At 55.3% G+C, this 24560-nt stretch overlaps 1 protein-coding gene across 1 annotated transcript; it reads left to right on the top strand.

The window, feature by feature from the left end:
• On the top strand, window positions 1-23704 carry NTSR2 (neurotensin receptor 2). Its single transcript, XM_047069234.1, is given in 7 exon segments — window positions 1-118; window positions 12500-12789; window positions 15782-16403; window positions 16406-16533; window positions 20255-20504; window positions 22386-22476; window positions 23449-23704. Coding segments are annotated over 7 exon segments (1755 nt in total).
• Window positions 23705-24560: the final 856 nt, after the last annotated feature.

Consider the following 24560-nt stretch of genomic DNA (forward strand, 5'->3'; position numbering starts at 1 on the left):
ATGGTTGAGACTGGAGGCGTCACTCTCAGCCGCGGTTTCAAGGCACAACGGCACGAGGACAAGGCCTTGAAGGGTCAGGAGGCCACTGGTGGTGGTGACGCCCCCTCACCCCCGCCAGGTTCTCTATTAGCTGAGTTTAAACGGTGCAAGAAGAAACGGGGTTGCCTAAGCAGAGGCACAGGGAGAACGCCGTGGGGATGAAAGAGAAGGAAACAGAGGGAAACTTCTAGAAAGACAGACAAGGCCAAGTGTCTTCCGAATACAAGGGCAAAGCGAAGTTCAAAGTGGTATCTGAACGTCGGTACGTTTCCCGCATGGGAAGGCCAGGACACTGGGATTTTAGTCTCAGAAAACAGGCCAACGGCCCTCTGTGGGGCTCAGTCTCCCACTCTGCAAACCAAGGGGCTGCAGCAGGTCTGGGGTTCCTACACTCTGTATTTCAGAGACCGAGGTTACATTTCTAGCCTGGACCCTCCCGGCTTCCACTCCACATGCCTCTCACCCTCCCCTGCACCCACTGGGATCATGGCAACAGCCTCTGCCCTGGTCCCACTGCTCCCGTCCCGTCAGCCGAGGGCCCGGAGACTTGTCCCCACAGTCGGCACAGTGCAGGGCAGTGAATACCCCAAGTCCCCCACGACTTCCGTCGCTGGCCCTTACGATGCTCAGCACCCCCACCCCCGCCTTGCCCTCCGACATCAGCCCCTCCTCCCCTCCTGTTCTCTCGCTCCGGCCTCCTCACAGTTGCTTAAACCAGCCTAGAAGCTTCAGCCAGGGCCTGGACACCTACTGCGCGCCCCCTCACTTCCTCACCGGCCTCCAGGCTTTGCTCAAATGTCACCTTCTCTGGGAGCCCCGCCCTGCCCTCCCCACGAAAGCCACGTCGTTCTCCCATCTCGTCACCCTCCCCCTGCTTGTATCCCCCCCCCCCGTAACCCCCTCTCCATCTGATATCTGTTTTACCTTTTCATTTGCTCATTGCTTTCTCCTCCACCTGGAGTGTAAGCTCCAGGGGGGCAGGATGTTTGGGGGTTCACTCACTGCTCTATGTCCAGCACCTAGAAGGCCACCGGCTACATAGCAGAAACCTAAGGAGTATTTGTTACCAGAATGCACAAAGGAATAAAAACACAATCATCTTTTACTACTTTTGTTGGGGGGGGGGGGGAGCATGGGGGTAACTGACAAAGGAGCCGGCAACTTCTTAGCTTCAGAAGGCAGGAAAGGGCCTCTGCTATTATAATCGTTTCATAAAGGAAAGATACTTTAACGTCCCCAAGATGGGAGCTGCGTTCTCTCGCGATAAATAATAACCGTTCCCAGAAAAAAGTCACAACGGCGCAACATTGTCCCGCTCCCTTTTCTCCCCGTGCATCTCCCCAGCCTCCCGGCTCTGCGTCCCAGGGGCTCTTACTCGAACAAAAAGACAAGATGGTCCGTGCCCCGACTGGCCCTTGCTCCAGCAGACGCGCCTGCTCACGTCACAAGCATTCTTGGCTCCCAAGAAGGGGGGGGGGGGGAGTTCCAGCTCAAGAAGCCGGCTGGGATCCAGGGCCACCGCTCAGGTCAGCGAGAGCCAGCGTGACACCAGCCTGTGGCTCGCAAACTGTACAGTCCCCACCGAGCTTGTCAGCGCGTGCATACCTCCTCCACGCGGCCACCGAGTGCAAAATCCGGAGACGGCGCAAACCTCACCCCGCTTACCCGCTGCGTGGGGGCTCAGGGCTGAGCAAGGAGGCTGAGGGCAGCCCCGTCAGGTGGAAAGGGCGGCGGGGGACGGGGGCAGGCCGTGGGCACACCTGGAGGGCGGCCCTGCCCGTCTTCCTTCCCCTGCAGAGCCGGACAGGTGCACCTGTGGTTCTCCAAATCGAAACCAGCCCAGACCTCTTGTTTTCCCTCCTTCTGTCTTCCCGGCCCCCAATCCCACCCCCTCCCCCCCACACACACACCCAGGCTCAGCTCCAGGCCCACCAGCCACAACCACAAGGTTGTTGTGGCTCCCGGCTCCCGGCACTGGAGGTGACAAGTCGAGTCCTCTGTGTCCCGACCTCCCTGTTTGAAGCATGCGTATCCGGCCCCTTCTGTCCCATCACTTCACGTTTAAAAACATCAGAACACAGGGGTGCCTATGTGGCTCAGTCAAGCGTCCAAACACTTGATTTCGGCTCAGATCATGATCTCGTGGTTCCTGAGTTCGAGCCCCGCGTCAGGCTCTGTGCTGACAGCGCACAGCCTGCTTGGGACTTTCTCTCTCTGCCCCTCCCCCACTTGCACTCTCTGTCTCTGTCTCTGTCTCTCTCTCAAAATAAATAAATAAACATTTAAAAAAATATATCAGAACACAAAATTAGACCTGATTCCCATTACACAACGTTCATTATATCGCGTGGTTCTCAGCTGCCTGCCCGTCTTTTACATTTGAGACTGTCTCTTCTCTGGCCCCCACGGGGCCCAGAGCATGCACGGCAAACCCCTGGGGCATAAGCTACGTTAGTAGGAGCTCCCCCGTTTGCAAAGTGCTGCGACTCACATAACTCATTTCAGCCTCACGGTACCAGGCAGGGAAACTGAGTCTCTCAGCGAAGTGACCTTGCCCAAGGTCACACACCTAGTCATTTGGAATGCTAGGTCTGCGTCCCCGGGTTTCTAAACTCTGAGACTATGGCTCTTGGGTACCTCAGTATATTGCTTCTCAAAAGTGCATCTACGGGGGGGGGGGGGGGGACCAAACAAACAAACAAAAAAACAACTCTTGCTGGCAGAGTGAGGTCCTCATAATATACATACTCTTAAGTGCATTTAGTTACATATACTGTTGGCAAAATAAAGAGGGAAATAAAGAGGGAAAAAAGAAAAATAATAATTTCAAGCGTGCATGACGATTCTTCTTGCTTTTTTCACTCCAGAGGGTAATTCCCAGAAAGGTCTCAACTAGAAAGCCCAGAGCTGCTGTTCCCCCGACTGTGTCGCTTCCCGGGTGGGTGTCCGGGAGTAAATATCTCGCTCTCCTCATGTGAGCATAACGCTCAGGGAGAGAGATCGCGCTGTGCCAAAGCCCCACTGCAAGGTTTAACGGAAGAAACGGAAATCTGCTCCAAGGCTCCAGAAGACAGGCCCGTGTTGGATTTGGTAAGTGCTGACACCGATTACGCGCATACCAAGTGCTTCATGGCTTTTAACCCACTTGGTCTCCCAAAAGCCATTTTGCAGATGAGAAACGAGGCTAAGAAAGGTCGATCACCAGCCAGCAACCTCGAGAGTTAGGCTTTGAACCCTAAGAGGGAGTCCGCATCATCTGCTCCCTTAACCATAACCGCTAACGTGCAGTCAAGATCCTAATCTCTGCACGAAACGCGTCGCCACCACACGGAGCCCCCACCCAGCTCCAGCCAGGACCAGAGGGGTGGTGCAGGCGACCGAGACCCCTAAGGGACAGTGAGAAAAAACCTTTGGGAGCAAGCTGTGGGTTTGGAGACGGCTCCAGATCCAGGCACAGGCGCGGCCTTACTGGTATGTGCTGGGTAAGGTGATCGTTCTATTAGAGGGGACCGTGCCTGTCTCTGCAAGACGCAGAGTGTATTATGACAGCAGGGTGCTGCAAGGGGTGAAATCACAAGAAAAGGCAACGGTGATGAATCCAGATCGGGCCCAGGGATTGCTGACTTTGTTGGCGCACCACTGAGTTACACGTTCATCCTAACTTCTTGTCGCTAGTGGAAGTCACGGGGGCCGTGGTCGTCTTACGGGCAGGTGGGTGGTTTTGCTGCTTGTAATGGCAGAGTACCGCCTCCAGGGGGCACTCCGAACTCCCCTACGCTCCACCTGAGGGAGGGATGGGGTGGGTCCAGGACCCCCACAGGAGGAGCGGGCCAGCTCTGGAGAAGCCTTGAATACCAAGCTAAAACACCCGGATGGAGACCACACTCCGAATTCTCCTCCACATTAGGAGACACAAGGGTCCGGATTTGGGAGTCTCCTCCTCACATTGCCTACTAAGACCAATGAGCCAAGTCCAGATGATGTGATGTGTCTTCACCGTGATGTCTGCGGCCCAAGCTGTAACTACAGGCTCTCTTGTCTTCAGGTTTAGTGTCATTACGCATAACAGCTCCATTCACCAAACAGCCGTATTATGCTGTTAGGTATCATAGGCCCCATTATACAGATGAGAAAACTAAGGCTCCAGGAAATCAGAACTGGTAAGTGGCAAAACTGGGGCTTGAGCCCTGGCCCTGTGGCTCCCGCACACGTCCCCTATGCTGGTTTCACGCTGGGTCCCACATATTTTGCCACGGCTTGCTTCCTTTCACAGGCTGGGCGCCCGACCAATGTGAACAGCAAGGCCATGAACTGCCCGCTAAGGAGTAATCAAGTCCCAAATGGCCGGAGGAACAAACTCTGCAGACTTAGCTTGAGGAGAACGCCCTGTCCTGTCAAAACCCAGCCTGCTTTCACGCTGAACCCTCAGTCTAGAAGGCTCCGCCCCGCTGAGTGTTTATTGAAATCCTACCTCCTCCCAGGCTTGGCTCGGGTGCCAGCTTCTGAGACGCCTTCCCTGGCCCTCCCGGCCGGAATTCCTCCTGCTCTGTGCTCCCGTGAACCTGGCGGCTGGCAGGGAGCAGGCCCACCCGCTCACATTCTGCCTTGACCTCCTGTGGGCAGGGACCAGGTCTCACCCTTCCCTCGGCGCCCCGCAGGGCTCGGCATAGACTCAGGGCCTGGAGGTCGAGTCCACGGTCTGTGGCAATGCTGACGGCCAATGCCACCGGCGGATGGGGCCAAGTTAACAGGTGCCTCCAAGGGCTCATAGCGCTGCCAGCTGCCCTCTCCCAGCCCCAGGAATGAAAGCACCCCACGGTGGCTGAGCCGCTTGCACCCTTCCAGAAGTCGCCAGCCTGGCCCGGGACTCCAGCAGCAGCTCTGGCCTGGCCCGTCTTACGGCCTCCTGCTCACCCCTTCCTGCGTGCAGTCGGTCCACCTGAGTGTCTGCCTCAATTCTCTGCTTTGTGCTCCAGCCCTGCTTTGCTGAAGCCTGACTCTGGACCTGGCCTTCCTCTGCCCTCGTGGGCTGGTCCGGGCCTCAGCCTCGCCAGCAGCAGCAGGAGGCCAGCCTTCCCACTGGAGCCGGCCAGGTTCCTGGTATCCCCTTGCTACAACCACCCTCAGCCCAACAGGCCAGGTTCCTCCAGACGCGGGCACAAACCTGCACCAAGCCCAAACGTCTGGGCGCCTTGAGACCTGGGGGAGGACGCCCTGCCAGAGGCAGGGCAGAGGCTCCAGGGTCCAGGAACCACACGCCCCACCCCCCACCGGCCTTTCACTCTCTTGCGGGGAGGCCTCCCCACCTCCTCCCTCCCCGCCCCCCGCCCCCCAGGGCAGAAAGTCGCACAGCAGGTGCCACACTGCTTCGGCCTTTGGAATCAAGCACTCAGGGCAGGGAGGGGGCTCGGAAAGTTATGGAATGAAAGGGGACAAGAGGTGGCTTCGGAATCCTTTCGGTGACTTAATTAGAATGAGCCTTCAGGCTCCTTGAGCGGTGGCTGACCAGCATCTCGCGATCTTATATACGCCCCGCTGTATATTCTGGATCTTCTATCATGAGCGTGCTTTTGTAATCAGGAGAAAATAACTAGGGGCACCTTTGTGGCTCGGATGGTTGAGCGTCCACCTATTGTTCTCTCTCTCCTTCTCTCTCTGCCCCTCCCCCCTCTTTCTCTCTCAAAATAAAAAAGGAAAAATAACTAAAAACCAAAACACGTAAGCAGAGAACGGATATTGTCAGAGCGTCCTCAGATCACAGTGTGTCTACAGGGTGCCCAGGATACGAGAACAGGGGCTGTGCTGGCCCCAGGACACCAGCTTCCTGTCCCCTCCTCCCGCCAGCCCCTGAGCTACTGTGGACAGGTCCCAACTTCTTGGCCTCAGTTTCCTTGACTGTCAAATGGAAATAACAGTGTGTGCACGGGTTGTACAAAAGAGATGCCCACAATTAGAAGTCCCATGACCTGGGGCGCCTGGGTGGCTCAGTCGGTTGAGCATCCGACGTCAGCTCAGGTCATGATTTCACCGTTCGTGGGTTCGAGCCCCGTGTCAGGCTCTGGGCTGACAGCTCAGAGTCTGGAGCCTGTTTCCGATTCTGTGTCTCCCTCTCTCTCTGCCCCTCCCCTGCTCATGCTCTGTCTCTCTCTCAAAAATAAATAAACGTCAAAAAAAATAAGAAAAAAAAAAAAAGACCTGCGACCCAGGGTGGTAGAGGCTGTGGGTCCCTACAGTGGATATGGGAGAGCATCATGGGAAGCACAGAAGAGGGAGGTGCACTTCTCAGTCAGAACAGGGCTGCTCTGTGTGAGAGAGACAGTCCAGGAACGGAAACAAGACGCAGCCATCGAATCCCCAACCACCCACAAAACCAGTCTACTCCATCCGACCGTGGGTGCCTGAGGTCTTCACGACACTCCTTGGGGGAGGCCCCATTCCTGTCCCCAGCCCGCCTGTTGAGAGAGGGTCACGGGGCAGCCTCGGGTAACTCCTCCGCAAGCACCTGTCCACGGTTGGATGGAAAATGTCCGCCCAGGGGGCCAGCCACAAAAGGGGGCAGGGGTGGGGGCAGAACCCAGGCCCCCTTTCTTGGTCCAGCGCCCCCACCGCGTTCCAGCCTGAGCTCCCAGCAGGGCCTGCTGCCCCGGAAGGGAAGGGGACGGCTTGAGGATGCAGGTGACTGGAGTGACAGGTGACAGGTGCTTCGGGGAGCCAGCAGCCTCGTGCGTGCCACACCTCTCGCTCTATTTCCTAGGAAGCGGACAGCCCCGGGCTCTTTCTGCTTCCAAGGCCTACAGAAACTTCCAGACCAGCCCCAGCCTTCTGCAGCTGAGGACAAGAAGCAGAGCGTCCCGGGTGTCCCAGATGCCATTCGGGGTGGCTGGTTAACGCCTTACCCTCCCTGCAGCCAAACCCCCGGCCTCTGGAAGAGACAGCAAATCATGAATTCTAACCCAGGCCACACGCTCACCGCCCACTTCTACTTGGGGTTATCTGAGACCCCTCTTCTCCCACTTTGTGGCTTTCACGGAAAATAACTACTTTGAACCAAAGCCCTAGCATCTAGGTGGAGCCCCAAAAGGGCAGGAAGGTACCGCCCCTGGCTTTGGAGGCCAGTGGAGGCCCACAGCACATCCATCACAGCCCCGGGGACACGGCGGTTCAATGACCGCCCTGGGCCGGCCACGTCGACACCCACCCGCACACAAACGTGAAAGACAACACAAGTTCCCAGCAACCCTGCCCGGCGAGCAGGAAGCCCTCAAAACGCCCTGCGTCCATGTCTCCAGGATCACAGCAATCGCTGCTCATTTTCCACCCACGGCAAAGAAAAAAGCCTTTAATTCTTGGGTAAGTTCTAAAAACTCTTCTATAAACTCAGTCTCCGTGTCGCGGGAGCCCCTGGGGAGCAGCTGGCCCCATCACTCGCTTGGAGAAATGTCCCCAACCTAAGTGAGCCCCTCGGGGCACAGACCATCCCGTGCCCCGCCAGCACTCCCAGTCGGGGGCACGGTGCACAAATGGCCGTGCCCTGGCCCGTACCCTTACCCATGACCAAGGCGAATCCGGGGGGCTCTTGTCCTGTGGGGGCTCCCAGGTGGACCCACCACGGTCCTGCTCCTCCATGGCCCAGCCCGCGGGATGCCGGCCACCTCCTCGCCCAGCACCGGAGAGCAGTGTCCCAACGCGGCTGATTTCACCCTCTCGGGAGCTGGGAGGCAGTGGGGGGTGGGGACATGTAGCCCAGAGCAGGCGGCTTCCCTTTACAGCCAGGAGCCCGGCCAAGTCACAAGGCTCAGGAAAAGAGCAGGGTGTTGAATTGCAAATCCTCTCCCACCTGGGGCCTGGCTAACAAACAGCTGGAGATATGGCCTGTTCCCTGAAGGATGCAGAGTCCCAGGGCTCGCTCCGGGGGGAATAGCCTGGTGGGACCCATGACCCCTGCTGGCGGCCGCCGGCCACGCTGTATCCATTCCCCAGCAGGTGTTGGAGAGACCACCTCACAACCAGCGTGCAGGGAATGGCGGGGGAGGGGGGGATCTTTCTCCCTATTCCTCCAGGCCTCGGCACACTTGGGGAAGGCTGGGTTCCGGGGCCCCTCCCCCAGAGGCCACCACTGTCCCCTCTACCACGCGCAGTAGCAGCAGGCATCATGACAGCTGGCTGGTTTCGAACACTCCCCCCGCACCAGGAAGCTATGCACTCCGGCCGCACTCTGGTGTACGTTGTGCACAGCCACCCTATAGGGTCACGGACACAAGATAGGAGCTTCAGAAACGGGCTTGGGTCACAAAGCAGGAAGTGGCAAAAAGCAGGGCCAGGCTGACTGCAAATGTGGTGCTGGAACTGTAGTTCTGATCCTACCAGGAGCCCTGGGTCCCTGGCCATGGGCTGGGCTCACATGAGCCCCGGGTTTAGAGGAAACTGCAGCAGGGAGGGAGGGAGGGAGGGCAGGGCTGGTGGCAGAGGGCGCGCCCTGCAGGAGCGGGTGCCGGAGCTCTGACCTGGTCTGACAGGGGCCTCTAGATCCCACCCAGAGAGAAGGGGTGGCCCCCTGGGGGCGCAGCAGGGCCAAGGAAGGCCTTTAGAAGAGCGACAAGTCAGGATCCCCAACTCAACTCTTACCACGGAGGACTCCCCCCCGCCCTCCACGCCCTGGTCGTCCTCGTGTCCCCGCAACAGGTGACCGGTGACCGTGACGCTAAGGCCAACCAACCCCTGACGTCTTTCACCTCCATTTCTGCAACTCCTCCCCGGCCAAGGCTTCTCTGGTTTCGCCCTTCGCAGCCTTCTCCTTCCCTCCAGACAGGACCCCAACCGAGAGCCCACCTGGGCCGGTAGGTGGAGAGTGGCCCGGTTTAGAACACAGGACAGGTGTGTCCTAGCTAATGCAGGGGTGTCACTGCACCTCTGTTTACGGGCTCCGGGGGCAGTGGCTTCCCCAGGGGAGGGGCAGGGAGGGACTCGGCCCCCCCGGCCTCCTGCGTCCAGATCACCACCATTCTGGCCACACACGTGCCCCTGGCCCTGCTCGCCCTGGACAGGCGTGGAGAGGGCCAGGGAGGGACCACTGCGCAGCCCCAGAGCCTGGTGCCACCCCCCACCTCCCGCCGTCTGTATGCCCTGAATGCCACTAACTATAAGGGGGCGGGAATAACGCATTAAGACACTTCCATGAGCTGGGTCACCACCACTCTTACTATTTTTAATTCATCCTGTCAAGATATTTTAAGAACCTCATGACCAACGAGTGATAAGATTGTGAGTAATTATACCTGGTCGTGTTTAGCACTTAGCCGGAAATCTGATAGAGGTCCAGGACGGCACAGGCAGAAGGTGCCGTGAACACGGCAGACCGGTGTCGCTGCATCGATTGGGAGGGCGCAGCCCTGGGGACCCTCCGGGAGGAAGGAGCCAGGCCGGGGTCTTCGGAGCTCCGAGCCCAGGCCATTTCACGCCCCCGTGGGCAGTGCCCCGTGTTGGCGGCGGGAGGTCCGGCTGGCACGTGTCTCGCCGCGGAGGGCCAGCACCGGTTTGGCTGGTAGTTCTAGAAGCACCGACGTGAGCGCCAGCCGCCGACAGAGCTCCCGGAAGCGGAAGCCGGAAGCCCCGCCCCCCGAATCACACCCACCTGGGCTCTGGGTCTGACCCTCCCCTTAGAAGCGATTCTGCCTCAAGGCGATTCACGCAGCCTCGCAGGAGACTTTGTTTCCTTTGTTTCTGGGAAACACAGGGATGCAAACAGAGTCTCTCCCTCATGGGGTTGTTGTGGGGACACCTGGGGCCTTGTGCGACTCCACACAAGGCCTGGCATGTGTTAGACTCTCAAACAGAAGTAGCAACTATTACTCCTTACAGTAACTTTGAGGTTAGCATTAATAGGCCCATTTGACAGATGGAGAAACTGAGCCTGTGCCTATTTTGGGCTTCTGTCAGCTGCAGACTGTCCAACATTTCCTACTCTACATCTCCTGAGACCCCATCAGGGCCCCCTCAGGGGCCGTGGCCGGGACCAAGCTGAATTTCCCCAGCTGTGAAGAATCCACAGGCTGTCCCCTTTCCCCCAGGCTGCCAGGCACCTGTTAACCCCCCCAAGAACACCGTGGATTCTCCCATTCCCATTTTCCCTTAGCTCATGCTGTCACCTCTTCCCGGAGTGCCTTTCCTCTCCTCTGTTCCTTTTCAAATGTGTCCCCTTTCTAGGCCCACGCCAGACCTCCTTCCTCCATGGAACCTTCCCTGACCTGTCCACCCCATAATGATCCTCCCATCCTTTGGCCTTTGGGGGGAAGGATGAGGTTGAAACGGACATTTGTGAGCCCCTTCCGTGTGCCTACTGTCTCCTTACACATACCATTCCTCATGATCAAGGTTTGCTTTTTCCCAGACGAGGAAACCGGCTGGGAGAGGCTCACGTGGCCAGGAAGACGTGGGGAGAGTCCTCCTGATCCAACATGTAGAGGGTGCCAGGGAGGTGCCTCACCTGTGAGTCCGTCCCATCACCCCAACGACTGCGGGGACCCCTCTGGACAGGACTGACTCACCTGTAGCTCCAAAAGTACTTCACCCAGTGGGAAGGACACAGCACGGGAAAAAAGTCACATGGCGGGGGGGGGGGGGTGGGGAGTGTTTCATTAAGAAACTTACTTTCTCTAGAGTGGTTTGGGTTCACCCGCAAAGTTGATCTGAAAGTACGGAGCGTTCTCAAATACTCTGTTCCCACACAGGCACACCTTCCCCACTGTCGTCGCCCTGGCACCATATTAGTGCATTTGTGACAACGGATGAGCCCACGCCGACCCATCATTATCCCCCAGAGCCCGCGCTTTCCATCAAGGCGCCCTACGGTGTGGTGCGGTCTGCGGTTTCGACAAATGGAGACGGCTATGGATCTACCTTTTCGGCGTCACTCGGAGCGTGTCACTGCCCTAAAAATCCTCTGTGCCCCACCGATTCATCCCTCCTGCCCTCCCTGTCTCCTCCTGGCCCCACAGCTCCTTTCCTTTCAGTGCTGGCTGACCGTCCACAGTCTGGCTGGGCCACGGGTTCATCCATTCACCTGCCGAAGAGGATCCGCGGCGCTTCCGGGTTTTGGCAATGGTGAATAAAGCCGCTACGAGCTGTGTCTGTGTGCACACAAGGTTTCTGCGCGGGCCCAAGCTTCCAACTCCTCTGGGGGAAGACCAGGGAGCACGATTTCTGGATGGCACGGGAAGGGTATGTTCAGTTTCGCAGAAACCGCCGAACTGTCTTCCAAAGTGGTCGCAGCATTCCGCACGCCCACCAGCCGTGAGCCAGAGCGTTGTCGGCGCTCTGGATTCGCGTCCTTCTGGTAGGTGTGGAGCGATCCCTCGTGGTTGTTTCCATTGGCATCTCCCCGGTGACGTACGACGTGGAGCATCTTTCCGTGTGCTTATCTGTCATGTCTGCGAAGGTCGTTGGCCCATTTTTTTTTAATGTCTATTTCTTTTGAGAGACAGAGGGAAACAGCGTGTGCGAGTAGGGGAGGAGCAGAGAGAGAGGGAGACAGAGAACCTCCAGCAGGCAGCGCAGAGCCGGGCGCGGGGCTCAATCCCACAAATGGTGAGATCATGACCTGAGACGAAACCGAGAGTCTGATGCTCAACCGACTGAGCCACCCAGGCTCCCTGGCCCCCCCCCTTTTTTTTTAATATTTATTTAGTTTTGAGACACACACACACACACACACACAGAGTGCAGCAGGGGTGGGGCAGAGAGAGAGGGAGACACAGATTCTGAAGCAGGCTCCAGGCCCTGAGCTGTCAGCATAGAGCCCAACGCAGGGCTCGAACTCATGGACCTCAAGATCATGACCTGAGCCGCACTCAGACGCTTAACCGACTGAGCCACTCAGGCGCCCCAGCCGGCCCATTTTTCAATCGAGTTGTTGCTTTTGTTATAGTTGAGTTTAAAGAGTTCTCTGTGTATTTTGGGTAACAGCCCTTTATCATGTGCATACACTAGATCCATCAAGGTCCCAGTAGAAAACAGACTGGACACTCGAGCTGGGACCTTAAAGAGGCCTATTAAAGAGACTGTGAACAGTTGCAGAAGACCCACAGGGGGTGGTGACGAGACCAGCACCAGCCAGAGGAGGGGCCAAGGCCAGCCTGGGCTGGGGGGAAAGGAGAGGGGACAGCGGCCTGAGCCCAGCTACAGGAGGCAGGGCATCAGCCCCCACAGGTGTCCACATCCTAATCCCCGGAACCTGTAACTGTGTCACATCCTGGAGGTCACGTTACACCTTCTGCCACATCACACGGCAGGGGAAATGAGGGCTGCGGTGCAGTCAGGGTTGCTGGTTGGCTGGGCTTAAAATGGGGAGGCTGTTCCGGATTATCTCCAAACAACCACCTGAATAGTTGCCCCAGGCCCCTCTTCTCCTGCTTTGCCACTGCAGAGCTTGGAGCATGCCTGACGCCCCTGCCTGTCCCCGCAGTCTCTGTCCTTGCTGTGTGCATCCAGGTGGGCCCGATACAATCACAGGTCTTTAAAAAGAAGAAGCGGGGGCAGAAGATAGGCAGAAAGGACAACACGGGAGAGATGTGTGGCACGACTTTGCTGACTTTGAAAAGGAGACCACAACTGAATGACGCTGACAGCCTGCAGAACCTGGAAGGCAAGGACACAGGGTCCCCGCTAGGGCTTCCAGAAGGCACGTACCCTGCCAGCACCTTGATGTTAGCCCCGCCACACCTGTACCGGACTTCTGCTCTAGTGCAGCGGAAGGTAATGAATCCGCATCGCCTGAAGCCGCTACGTTGCCTGTCATTTGTTACAGCAGACATGGAAGACGAGTGCACTAGGTAGCTGGAAGAGGTCCCCCTTCAGGACCTTTGGTTGAGGGCGCCAAGGGTGTCAGCCAGTGCGTGGTAATCCAGCAGGGAGGAAGGGAGAGGAACAAATCCCTTCGACTCTCTCCTCCCACTTTCTCACTGTCCACCACCGGCTGGACCCAAGTGGAGGCTGGAGAGCTCAGAGCAGAGAAGAATGAATAACAGATATAGAAAGGCGGATCTGAGAGGAAGATCTGGGGTGTGTGTGTGTGTGTGTGTGCGCATATACGTGCATGCACACACACCCGCCTACCTGTCCCTCTGTCCCTGTCTCTCTCTGTCACACACACACACACACACACTCATGTGTGTGTGTACTCTGTTGCCGTGAAGGTAAACTCTGTTCCCCTGAGTCAGAAAATCCTACCATGACTCAACCCTGACTCAAAGGCATTAACTCTTTTTTTTCAAGGTTCGAGTAGCCAATCATCTCTCCAGGTCACTGGTTGGCGTTGGGATCAAAAGCTGCATAAAGATTGGAAGCTGTGTTAGCACAACAAAGTACCAAAAACGGGGGGGGGGGGGCTTAAGCAATAGAAATTCAGTGTCTCACAGTTCTGGAGACTGGAAGTCCAAGATCAAGGTGCCAGCCGGTCTCGCCCCTGCTGCGAACTCTCTTCCTGGCTGGCAGACAGTTTCCTTCTCACCATGTCCTCAGATGGCAGAGAGAGGAGCTCTCTGGTCCCTCCCCATAGAAGGACGCTAGTCCTGTGGGATCAGGGCTCCACCCTTCTGACCTCATTCAACCCTAATTACTTCCTTACTCCTAATACAGCCGCATGAGGGCTTAGGGCTGCAGCATATGAATTGGCGGAAGGGGGGCCGTGCACAAAGCAGTCCATAGCAGAAGCCCTTTTGAGGGTGTCTTGTATGTAACAGGCAAGAAGGTCAGGAACCTGGGCGCCCAAAGCAAGCAAAGGGCCAGGAAGCCTTGTCACTACTTTACATGGTTGACCAGACGGCCCCAAACCGTATCTCTCCATCTCGGCATCCCTGGGTTCGGAACTGCTGCTTTTCCGCGATGTCCACAACTTCCGTTCCACACGCCTGGCGGCACCCTCTAACACTGAGTGGTTCTGAGTTATTTGCTGCATGATTTGCGGTGGAGTGATTGAGCCTGGTCTGTGGTTAAACACGAGAGCCAAGATTTTGATTCCAACGTAGATGGTGGAGCGTATCAGGGATCAGTCTTCCAACAGACTGAAACCAGTCCTAACGCAAGGGGCGTTTTGTTTTTATTCAGAGGCAAAAATCAGGTTCATGTGGGTATGAAGGAAGCAAGTTCTAGGCCCAGAGCATCCATACATAGACATACTCTCTGAAAAGAGTTTCAGGTTAGGGGAATCAACGAATGAGATTTACAAGCAGAGACCCCAGTGAAGACAGAAATTGCGAGCCCTCTATACTGGCCACAGGGGAAACCCACGGGGTGGGTCACCGGGGCGGATTCTTCCTCACTTCCACACTAAATGCATTTTGCAGTCCACCTCTGACCTGGCGGGAGAGTCTCATCTCTAGAAGACACCGAGGGAAGTCTCCTGTTTCTACATGACAGAGGATGCTTACCTAGGACTGTCCTAAAAAGGCAACAATACCTCCTTCACATCTTTGACGCCCCTTCCCGGGAAACGGACTCACTCCCACCAGCGCGCAAGCGAAAAACCAGAAGCTGCCTCTTTCGTCTTTGAGCTTTCCTACCACGTAAGAGTTAAAGGTTTAACGCTCACAAGTGAAAGCGTACGGACTCCAGTCCTGAAGACTCCTAGCTGCTCGGTGCTCTCACACAAAGGAGCACGAGACTGATGGCTTGCCTGAGACATACAGCTAGTGAGTGGCAGAGCTGAGACTCATATCCGTGACTCCTGATCCCAAGCGCCTTGTCCCCTCCACTATTCCAGCCCAGACCTTGGGAGCCTGAGTACTTGGAGAATTCCTCCAAAGGGGAGCAGGAACTGGCCTTTTCCAGATCCTATGGGCCTTATTGAACTACACAACACCCAGGAAAGAATTAAAAATTAATACAGATTTTTTGCTCAAAGAAAAGCTGTCTAAAACTCATATGTACAGAATCCTTGCTATAGACTGAATTGCATCCCCCCGCCCAAATCCATTTGTTGAAGCTTTAGCCCACAATGTGACCATATGATTATGTAACTGGAAAGATAAAACTGTCACTGAGCCATAACAATTTTAGCAAAGACAGAAACATCAGGAGACCTGGGTTTGGCTCCAGCAAGCATCAGGGGTTCTAAGTGCGAGCTAAGTAAGGGCCTTTTCAAGTTCTGGCACTTACAAGGGTTAAGGAGAGAGACTCATGAAAGGTTTGCAAACACGGTAACACACTTCTTTTCACTTCCTCCCCACTCTACGGGAATGACATCCTAAAGGGCTGGGAAAGCCTGATACCCCAAGGACGCATCTAACAGTGACAAAGGGATTGCTGGAGGATATTAGTGCGCCGTGCAGACGGCCCTTTAGCCAGAAGAGTAACAGCTGTAAAAGTTCTGGCAAGTCCTTGGACACCCGTCTCCGGAGCTGCACACGCAGTAGCACAGCAAGGGGGCCTAGGTGCATGGTACTGCAGGATGCCTATTTACTGCTACGGGTTCGGAGCCCTCGCACAGACCGGCTCGTCTAATCCTCACAGAGATTCTGCAATGTAGATAATATATTTTAAATGCAGAAATGGGTTGAGCAGGGTTTAAAAAAAAAAAACAAAACTTGCCCCAAGTCACCCATCCGGTAAGTGGGGCCCAACCCCTCCGTATCACCTTCCACCCAGCACAGTGCTCCCTGGGTTGAACTGAGCGGAGAAATGTAAACGCACCGAACGTCCAGTCCGCTCGCTGTCCAGTCCGGTCCGGTCCGGTCCGGTGTTGGCTCAGGGACGCCCTTGGCGGGGGCGGGTCCTCCCATTCCGGAGGTTCCGGGAGAACAGGAGGCGCTCGCTCTCCTCCCTGGGCAGCTGGCCCGGTCTCGGCGCAGGGAGAGGGAGGGAGCGCTGGCCACGGGGGAGGAATGGAGAGCAGCAGCAGCCCGAGTCCCAGCCCCGGCCCTGCGCTGGGCCTGGACGCCCGGCTGGGCTGGGTGTGGACACGCGCCTCTGGGCCAAGGTGCTGTTCGCCGCTCTCTGCTCGCTCATCTTGGCGCTGGGCGCGGCTGGCAGTGCGCTGTCCGTGCGCGTGGTGCTGAAGGGGCGCGCCGGGCCCCCGGGGCGCCTGCGCTACCACGTATTCAGCCTGGCGCTCTCGGCGCTGCCGCTGTGGCCGGTGGGTGTGCCCGTGGTGCTCTTCAACTTCGTGTCGTTCCACTACCCCTGGGTGTTCGGCGACCCGGGCTGCCGCGCTTACTACTTCGTGCGCGAGCCGTGCGCCGACACCACGGTGCGCAGCGTAGGTGGCCCGAGCGCGAGCGCCGAGCGCTGCCTGGCCGTGCGCCAGCCCCCGCGCGCCCGCCGGCTGCTGCCGCCGCGCCGCACCCGCCGTCTGCTGTCGCTCTTCTGGGCCGCCACGCCCTGCCCATGGCAGTCATCACCGGGCAGAAGCACGAGCTGGAGAAGGCTGGCGGGGAGCCGGAGCCCGCTTCGCGCGTGTGCACGGTGCTGGTGAGCCGCGCCACGCTCCAGGTCTGCATTCAGGTAAGGGGGAGGCAGGCTCGGGGGCCTGTGTTTTCACTTCTGATACTCGCGATCTCCGCAGAAATTTGGGTCGCATTTCCCATTTTACAGAGGACTTGGGGAGAAGCTTGGCAGAGATGAAGCATTAAGAGAAGCCCAGATTAGAATTCAAAACTTAATTCTGAAAGTCTACACTCTTCCCAGTGTTACAAAAGTGGGGGCCAAACATTACTGGGTACGAGAATTACAGGGTAGGGAGGGGGAGGGCTCTCAAAATATAGATTTCATAACCCAGCCTTTTTTTTTAATCATCAAAACTACCCATTTTCAGTCCCATTACAGAATATCCAACTTAATGGGATTTTGTGGAGATATAAAAGAGAGGCCTGAATATTCAATATTAATGAAGGATTTCAGAAGAAATAGATTACTTGCAGCCTTAACAAGAATTTGGAAAAATATAAAGTTAAACCTGATTAGAGAACATTCCACTCGCTTCAGAAGACGCTTACTGTGGTCACCACGGAGAATTACTCAGAGCTGACAGGGTAGGATCCCTCGTTTTTAAAAATCCACTTCCTATATCAGACATTTCTGCAGGTTTCCCAATCTGGACCTGATGCTAAAGGAGACAAAACCAAAAACACACCGGCAAGCAGAATGGGAATGATACTAATGGGAGTGATCACGCAGGGTCTCCAGACAGCAGTCAGGAGGAGGGACCCCACTGACAACAGTGGGAGCTACTCCTTCTGCCACATCAGGTGGGCCACTGGTGACCTGAGACCGCATCAGTCCAGCCCACACACCGCCTGCCGCCATGCTGGCCCAAGCACATCGCAGCCACGGAGAAGCGTGTGTAGGGCACCCGTCTACCTCTCAGCAACCTCCACACAGGCTCTGAGCTCCAGCGGAATGATCGGGCTGAATAGTCAGTGCACTGCAGCCCCTCCCTTAGACCTGACTCTGTAGCTCCCTGCTGCACCCTGTTGTGGCCGTGGCAATGAACAAGCAACTACGTGCTCAAAAGGCCTGGTAGCCAAGTTCCGCCAGTTTTCACAGACTAAGGCAGTAGCTTCCAGGCTGTACCTATCTTGGAACTGGGCTCGGGGAGGGGGAAGCGCCAAGCATGGTCTGTGTTGTGAATATGTCGCTTGCATAGCTTACTTTATGTGCTGCAGACCGACCAAGGCAGTAGAAACTGAAATCCGCCACAGGCAAGCTTTTGACGTTCTACTGGTGAATTCCTTCAGCCTAACAGCATTATTCAACAAATGGTGTATTTAAAAAATGTTTAACTTGAGACACACAGTCTATGTTAACACAACAAAATAACCGAGCTCAAATTAGGATTATTTTGGTCCACCTTCCTTTTTAGGGTCTTGTCATTCATCGTCCATGTTAATCAGCGGGTTGTTTTTCTGTTTTGTTTTTGACTAAGAAAATGTCTCATCGTTATTGAAAGTACAAAAAACTGTACAGTTTTTCCAGAAATATTTCAAAACTCCCCAAGATTAATAACTAACGCAGGAATATATTTTTACCTTCCACTTCTGTCTTGTCTAGGATTAAAGTGACAATTTGATAGTAAGTATGATGCTGTTGATACAATGCTGCTTGGTTCTACAACAAACTCTAAACTATGTCCCACGTAGTGTTTTATTTTCTTCTTGGTGCTGATTTGTGAGCGTCCATCAAGAAAAAAGCATGAATGATGGACTCCTTAAAGAGGTACAGCACCCAACCCAGATATTTCGTACTGATTTTAAAGCGCTATTAAAATGCTCAGGTTTTTAAAAATGCTGACACAGAACCAATGAGGAAAAGCTCTATAATACATGTACTTCGTAGATTTTTTTTTAAGTTTATTTTGAGAGAGAGAGAGAGAACCATCAAGGAAGGGCCGGGGGGGGGAGGTGGGGGACAGAGGAACTGAATCAGGCTCTGTGCTGACAGCAGAGACTCCGATGTGGGGCTCGAACTCAACAAACCGTGAGATCATGACCTGAGCCAAAGTCAGACGCGTAACCGACTGAGCCACCCAGACGCGCTATAATACAAATATTTTGGATTTTAAAACATTAAAACATTTAAAAAGCAGGGTATCATATAATAAACTTGTTCATAAGTCAAAAATTACCAAATAAAAAAACAAGGTTTGTTGCATAAAACAGCTGTCCCCTTACCACCCCTGCACACTTCGGTCTATATTCTTTTGTCGAGGGGCAGCTGCCGTGCACCCTCACCTCTTGCTGCCCCTTCCTACACATTTCTAAAGAATGCGCCTGCTTGATTTCACAGTTTGCACATTTTATCCAGTGTCTTCTAGCGGGAGACAGAAAAAGAGCGTCCCGCCCTCTGACTTTCCCATCCCTACTCTCCACGCCGTGCACCCACACGCACCCCCTACCCCTCCTCCGGTGTTAATTCCGTCAGGGTATAAAGCCAGTCTTGTGCTCTGTACTTACACACTGTGACTATGTTAAAACATTCTTCACAGATGAACCATGTCGGACATTTGTATTGCGTTTCCTTTCCAATATTACCTCTGCTTCCTTGCTGTTAACAATGGTCTGTTTTCAGGGATGCCCGGGTGACTCGGTCGGTTGAGCAACCGACACAATTCCGGCTCAGGGTACGATCACGTGGTTGTGAGATCGAGGCCTGCATCGGGCTTTGTGCTGAGTGTAGAGCCTGCTTGGAATTCTCTCTCCTTCTCCCTCTGCCCTTCCCCTGCTCACTCTCTCTCTCTCTCCTAAATAAATAAATACATACATAAATAAATTAATATTTAATGTTTTTTAATTTGCTTGGTTCCTGTGCATCTCTCATGCATTCTTAACTTCTCTACCAGAAGTATAAATACTGTTTCAGTGTATTCAGAGCCATCCAGTCAACGACCAGTTCATCTTTCAGTCTCCCCGGGGAGCCCCCTCTTCCACTCCAGCGTCACCGGATGCACAGCCAACATCTTACGTCACTCTGCTCTCCCAGCAGACACCCTCTTTCTGGACCCGGGTCTCCCCCTTTATTGGTGTACAACCTTATTTTGGCGGAACATACGCTCTTGTAACCTCCTGTGACCTGAGAGAAGGCCCACAGAAGAAGGTGAAAAATTGAGAATTTCCACGTCTGGAAACGTTCTGGATTATCCTCACATTTGCCGTAAGAGGGCCGGGCACGGAATTCTAGACAGAAGCCGCTTTTCCTCTCAAATTGTAAAGCATCGCTCCACTATATTCTAGCTTCTACTGTTGCCTTAAAGAAATCTAATGCCATTCTGGTGCCCATCCTTTTCATGTGCCCTGTTTTATCCCTTTGGTGGCTTTCAAGGTCTTTATCCACAGAGTGTTAGAAGTCCTAAGAACGTGCCTTGATGGGGGCTTATTTTTATCCATTTTTTCCGGGCCCCCAGGCAGCCTTTCAGTCTGGAAGCTTCTATACCTCACTTTTGGAAAAAACTTTCTTCAAAGTGGCTTATTTTAAAAAATGATTTCCTCCCTTCTGTTTTCTTTCTAGAACCACTATTACTTAGGTAAGTGTCCTAAGCTAATCCCAAATGTTGTCTCTCCCTTTATTGCTGTCTCATCTTTCTGAGAATTTTCGCAACTTCATTTTATAACCCAGCTGTCACCCCCCACCCCCTCCTGCTGCCGCAGATTCCTGGGCCTTGGGCACAGCCTGAGGACCACAGCATCACAGAGCCTTGGGGCCGTCATAAGCCTTGGAATTACCTTTGCAGGTGAACGTGCTGGTGTCTTTCGTGCTCCCCTTGGCGTTAACTGCCTTCCTGAACGGGGTCAGTGTGAGCCACTTGGTGGCCCTCAGCTCCCAGGTGCCGTCCCTTTCTGCCCCTGGCCGCCCCGTCCCCAACCACGTGGAGCTAATGAGCGAGGAGAGGAGGAAGCTCCCCCTGGAGGGCCACACCAGCCTGGTGAGACACAAGGACTCCAGCCGGCTCCGCGGCCTGCAGCATAGCGTCCAGGGTCTCAGTTAAGTACTTGGTGACACTGCTACGAGAGGAAGGGATGGGGCTCCAGGCTGCCTCCACTGATCCCTGGCCAAGTGACCTTGAGCAAGTTACCACCTCTCTCCAGCCCCAGGGGATCGTGTGGTTGCCAACAGGCTTCTATAAGGTTTGGTGGTATGATTACGGGGTAGAACGAGAATTCCATACACGAAACCCTCATCTGCTCCAGGGAGTAATACATAAAGACAAGTGAATACCTGCTTACATTTCAGGGAGCCTGGCCTATGGATGGATGCAAGGAGCAGCTGTAGTCAGGGACCCGTAGCCCCAGCATTGAGGGCTTAGACCGGCTGGGTCCCCCACCCAGTTCCCCACCAGCTCCCCACTTTTCCTGCAACATTGATTGTTGGCTGGTTTTCCTAAGAACCTGGGTAAACTTGGCCTTGTAGGGGAGACATTAAGAGGCACAAGAAAGCCGAGGTCTCTCCAAACACCTGCGGTAATGCAGGCACTCACTAAGGTCTGGGAACATGGAATAAGAGATCAGGTCTCTGCTCCCGTCAACCCACAGCGTTGGACGTAGGACAGAAACGTAAGAGCTACATGTCATATGGTGTGACAGGAAGAGAGGGAGCACGTGACGGTGCTGGACTTTCTTCCATAGACAACAGGCAGTCATTGAGAGTCAACGCCCAAGAATGCAGGGAGATTTGCTTTTCAGATGTTCTACCCAGAAATCTTTGGCGTGTGGGTTACGCAGTGCTTCTCAAACTTGTGTGTGCTTAAGAACAGCATGAACACAGGGGAAGGGAAAGGAAAATAAAATAAAAAGAGAGAGGGAGGCAAACCATGAGAGACCCTTACATACAGGGAACAAACTGAGGGCTGCTGGAGGGGAGGTGGGTGGGGGATGGGCTAAGTGAGTGATGGGCATTAAGGAGGGCACTTGTTGGGATGAGCCCTGGGTGTTATATCTAAGTCACGAATCACTAAATTCTACCGAAACCCTTATTACACTGGATGTTAACTTGGATTTAAGTTGTTTTTAAAAGTGAGCAAAAAACCCCAAAAACTAACAAACGAACAAAACAGTATGGGGAGCTGTAAAACACAGGCTGCTCGGACCCAACCCAGAGATTCTGATTCGGTTGCTCGGGGTAGGCCCGAGACTCTGTATTTCTACCAGGCTCCTAGTTGACGTCGCTATCCTGGTCCAGAGGCCACACCGGACAACAGAATGGATTTGCCAGTCACGGCAGGGGTAGAGGAGGGGAGGGAAGGGGTAGACGGTTAGCGACAAAGGGACCAAGTGGGAGACTGCCATCATAGTCTGGGGGAGGGGAGCTAGGAGCCCCTGGAGTGGGGTAGTAGAGGTGAGAACAGAGGAATCAAGACATCCTAAAGAAGAGCTTTTTAATAGATTGCCCCTAGGGGGTAATGGAAACATGAAAAGACTCTCTGGCTTACGGCTTGAGTGCTAGATGGCTGGTGGGGCCATCAGTCAATCAGAAAAAGGAACAGAAGAGGCTTGATGAGGCAGAAGGACGTTTAAGTTCAGTTATCTATGCAGTTAGACGATCAGGTGGGAATGGCTATCCCGGAGTTAAAAGCATATTCCAGTGGCCAGGAGGGGGTTATAGAGGTTGTAGAAGTTTCTAGAAGCTTGTCAGTGTGCAGGTGGGAGTTAAAGTGGATATTCACCCAGACATCGGGGTAACCTCAGGTTTGCCTACAGATCGAGAGAGGAGGGTGTCAGATAGCCTCACAGTTCCCTTCCGACCCTTGGACTCCAGGAACGAGTTCTAGGGAAATGCTCTTGTAAGCTTGGCGTCCTCCTCCCTAGAGACGGCAGAACTGAGTACGTTTGCTCTCTGTCGCTCCGTCCCTCCCCGCTGTTGTGCAGGAGCCATTGTGGCTATGTATGTCACCTGCTGGATGCCGTCCCACACCCGCAGGCTCATGTACCGCTACGTCTCCAACGATGGGTGGACTGGGTTGGTGCAGCGGAGGGGCCCCAGCACGTAAGGAAGGGGCCACTGGGCTGTGCCTGGGACTTTCTATGCTCTCTGCAGGGATTCCCAGTCGCTGGGCCCTCTGGAACTCTGGCCTCCACTCAAGCTGGTCCTGTCCAGTCTGTGCCCTCAAATTCTCTGAGCTGGGGGTAGGGAACAAGGCATTATCTAGCAATTTCAAGGCCATGCGAGTGAGAGATCTTAGTGGTGATCAGGGCTACGGGCATCCTGACCACAGGATAGAGCCACCCACAGGCTGGGGCAGGGGGAGGGCTGTGCTATGGCAAGGAGAGGGCCGGAAGCCTCAGAGCCGTGAGTCGAGGCGCTAACAAAGGCCCCCTGGACAGAGACCAGACCACGTACGCCCTTTGTGACACAACTGGAAAAGAGGAGAGAACCCACTGTCTTCCTTGGCGAATTCACCGTGTGCCTGATCGCAAGAGGAAGGCAAACATCCAAGAGAAGAGAGGCCCGTGTAGCCTCCAAGGAAACAGCTGTGTCGACAGGTGCCTCTTCTCGAGATCTCCTTGCACCCCTCGCACACACACGCACGTGCACAGCCCTTCCCGCTTCAGAGACTCTCTGTGACAACGTGCATGGCTTCACTGCTCAGTGAAGCCACGTCTCGTGGACCACACCCAGCTGTGTGAGGCTCCCGGTGTCTCAGTGGGCAAGACAGTGGCCCCCGTCCGCCAGCAGGGGAACCTTTCGCTGGTGCAGGGGCCTGGGAACAGCGCACGGGGAGCAGGGACTCAGAGGCTGGGTGGAGCGCATCCGCCAGGGGCAGCTGGTGTGGATGGGACAGTTGCTGAGGTCACACGGTGCTTCCCAAGAGCAGAAACCGGGCCCTCCCCACCTGGCCCTTTGGAGGAGAGGTGCGGTCTCCAAGAGAAAGGGGTAGACGCCGTGAGGAGACGCGGGCCGTCTGACACACCTTCTGGGGTTCTCTGCCAGCACACTCTACGCCTACCTGGTGACAGACACCCTCTTCTACGTCAGTTCAGCGGTGACCCCTGTCCTGAACAACGCTGTGTCGTCCTCCTTCAGAAAACTCTTCCTGGAAGCCCTGGGCTCCCTGTGTCGAGAAGGCCACCCCCGTGGAACCCTGCCCCCCCCCGGGGAGCCCCGGAGCCCCACGGCTGCAGGCTCCAGGGATCCCTCAGACGCCCCGCGCTGGAGGCAAGAGAAGAACGAGCAAAGCGGACCGTGACTGACTGCGCAGTCGCCTGGCATTCAGACAAGCAATTCGCTCACAGATAGTTCAAGCTCTGCCGTCAGGTGCAGACTCACCTGGACCCCAGCCCCCACCCCCCCACTTCCCAGCTGTGTAACCGCGGGCCAGTTGCTCACGCCCTGAGCCTCGGTCTTCCCCTCTGCGCGATGGAGATGAACAGGACCCAGCTCTTAGAGGCGTTTGGAGACCGAAGTGTTCAGCACGGTGCCTACCACGTGATGAAAAACCAATTTTCGCTGGCATCGTTGTCGTTGCCGTTACCATTGCTGTTTCTCCCTCTCCTGTGGCTTACGCTCTTCGGCCGTGGGCTCAGCTGCCCCAAGAATTTCCACAAATGACAGTGCTCCGGGAGTTACTCCGCTGTCACGAGACTGCAGTCACACTCTCCAGTCTTGCCCAGCAAGGGAGCAGCTGTTTGCACCAGGAGTAGGGCTACGGAAGCTGCGGGAGGCAGGGGGGGCACCAGCTCCCCTCTCCTGGCCTCTGGCCTGTGTGGCTGCCTCCAGGCGGCCCATGGGAGGACAGATGTGCGACCGGCCTGGAAGCGGCAGGGTCCTGAAGTGCCGTTTCTGGGGGCATCCTGGTGGCTCCGTCGGTTAAGCGTTCGACTTCCGCTCAGGTCACGATCTCACGGCTCATGAGTTCAAGCCCCGCATCTGGCTCTGCGCTGACAGCTCGAAGCCTGGAGCCTGCTTCCGACCCCGTGTCTTCCTCTCCCTCCCGCTCTCTGCCCCTCCCCTGCTAGCACGCACACACACTCTCTCTCAAAAACGAACTTAAAAAAAAAAACCCAAAAAACGAAATGCAATTTCTGGAATACTGGAAATACTCT

The sequence above is a fragment of the Lynx rufus genome, unplaced genomic scaffold, assembly GCF_022079265.1.
Source record: "Lynx rufus isolate CCGP_SWC_20201006 ecotype Redwood Valley unplaced genomic scaffold, mLynRuf1.p SCAF_8, whole genome shotgun sequence".
Taxonomy (NCBI): Eukaryota; Metazoa; Chordata; class Mammalia; order Carnivora; family Felidae; genus Lynx; species Lynx rufus.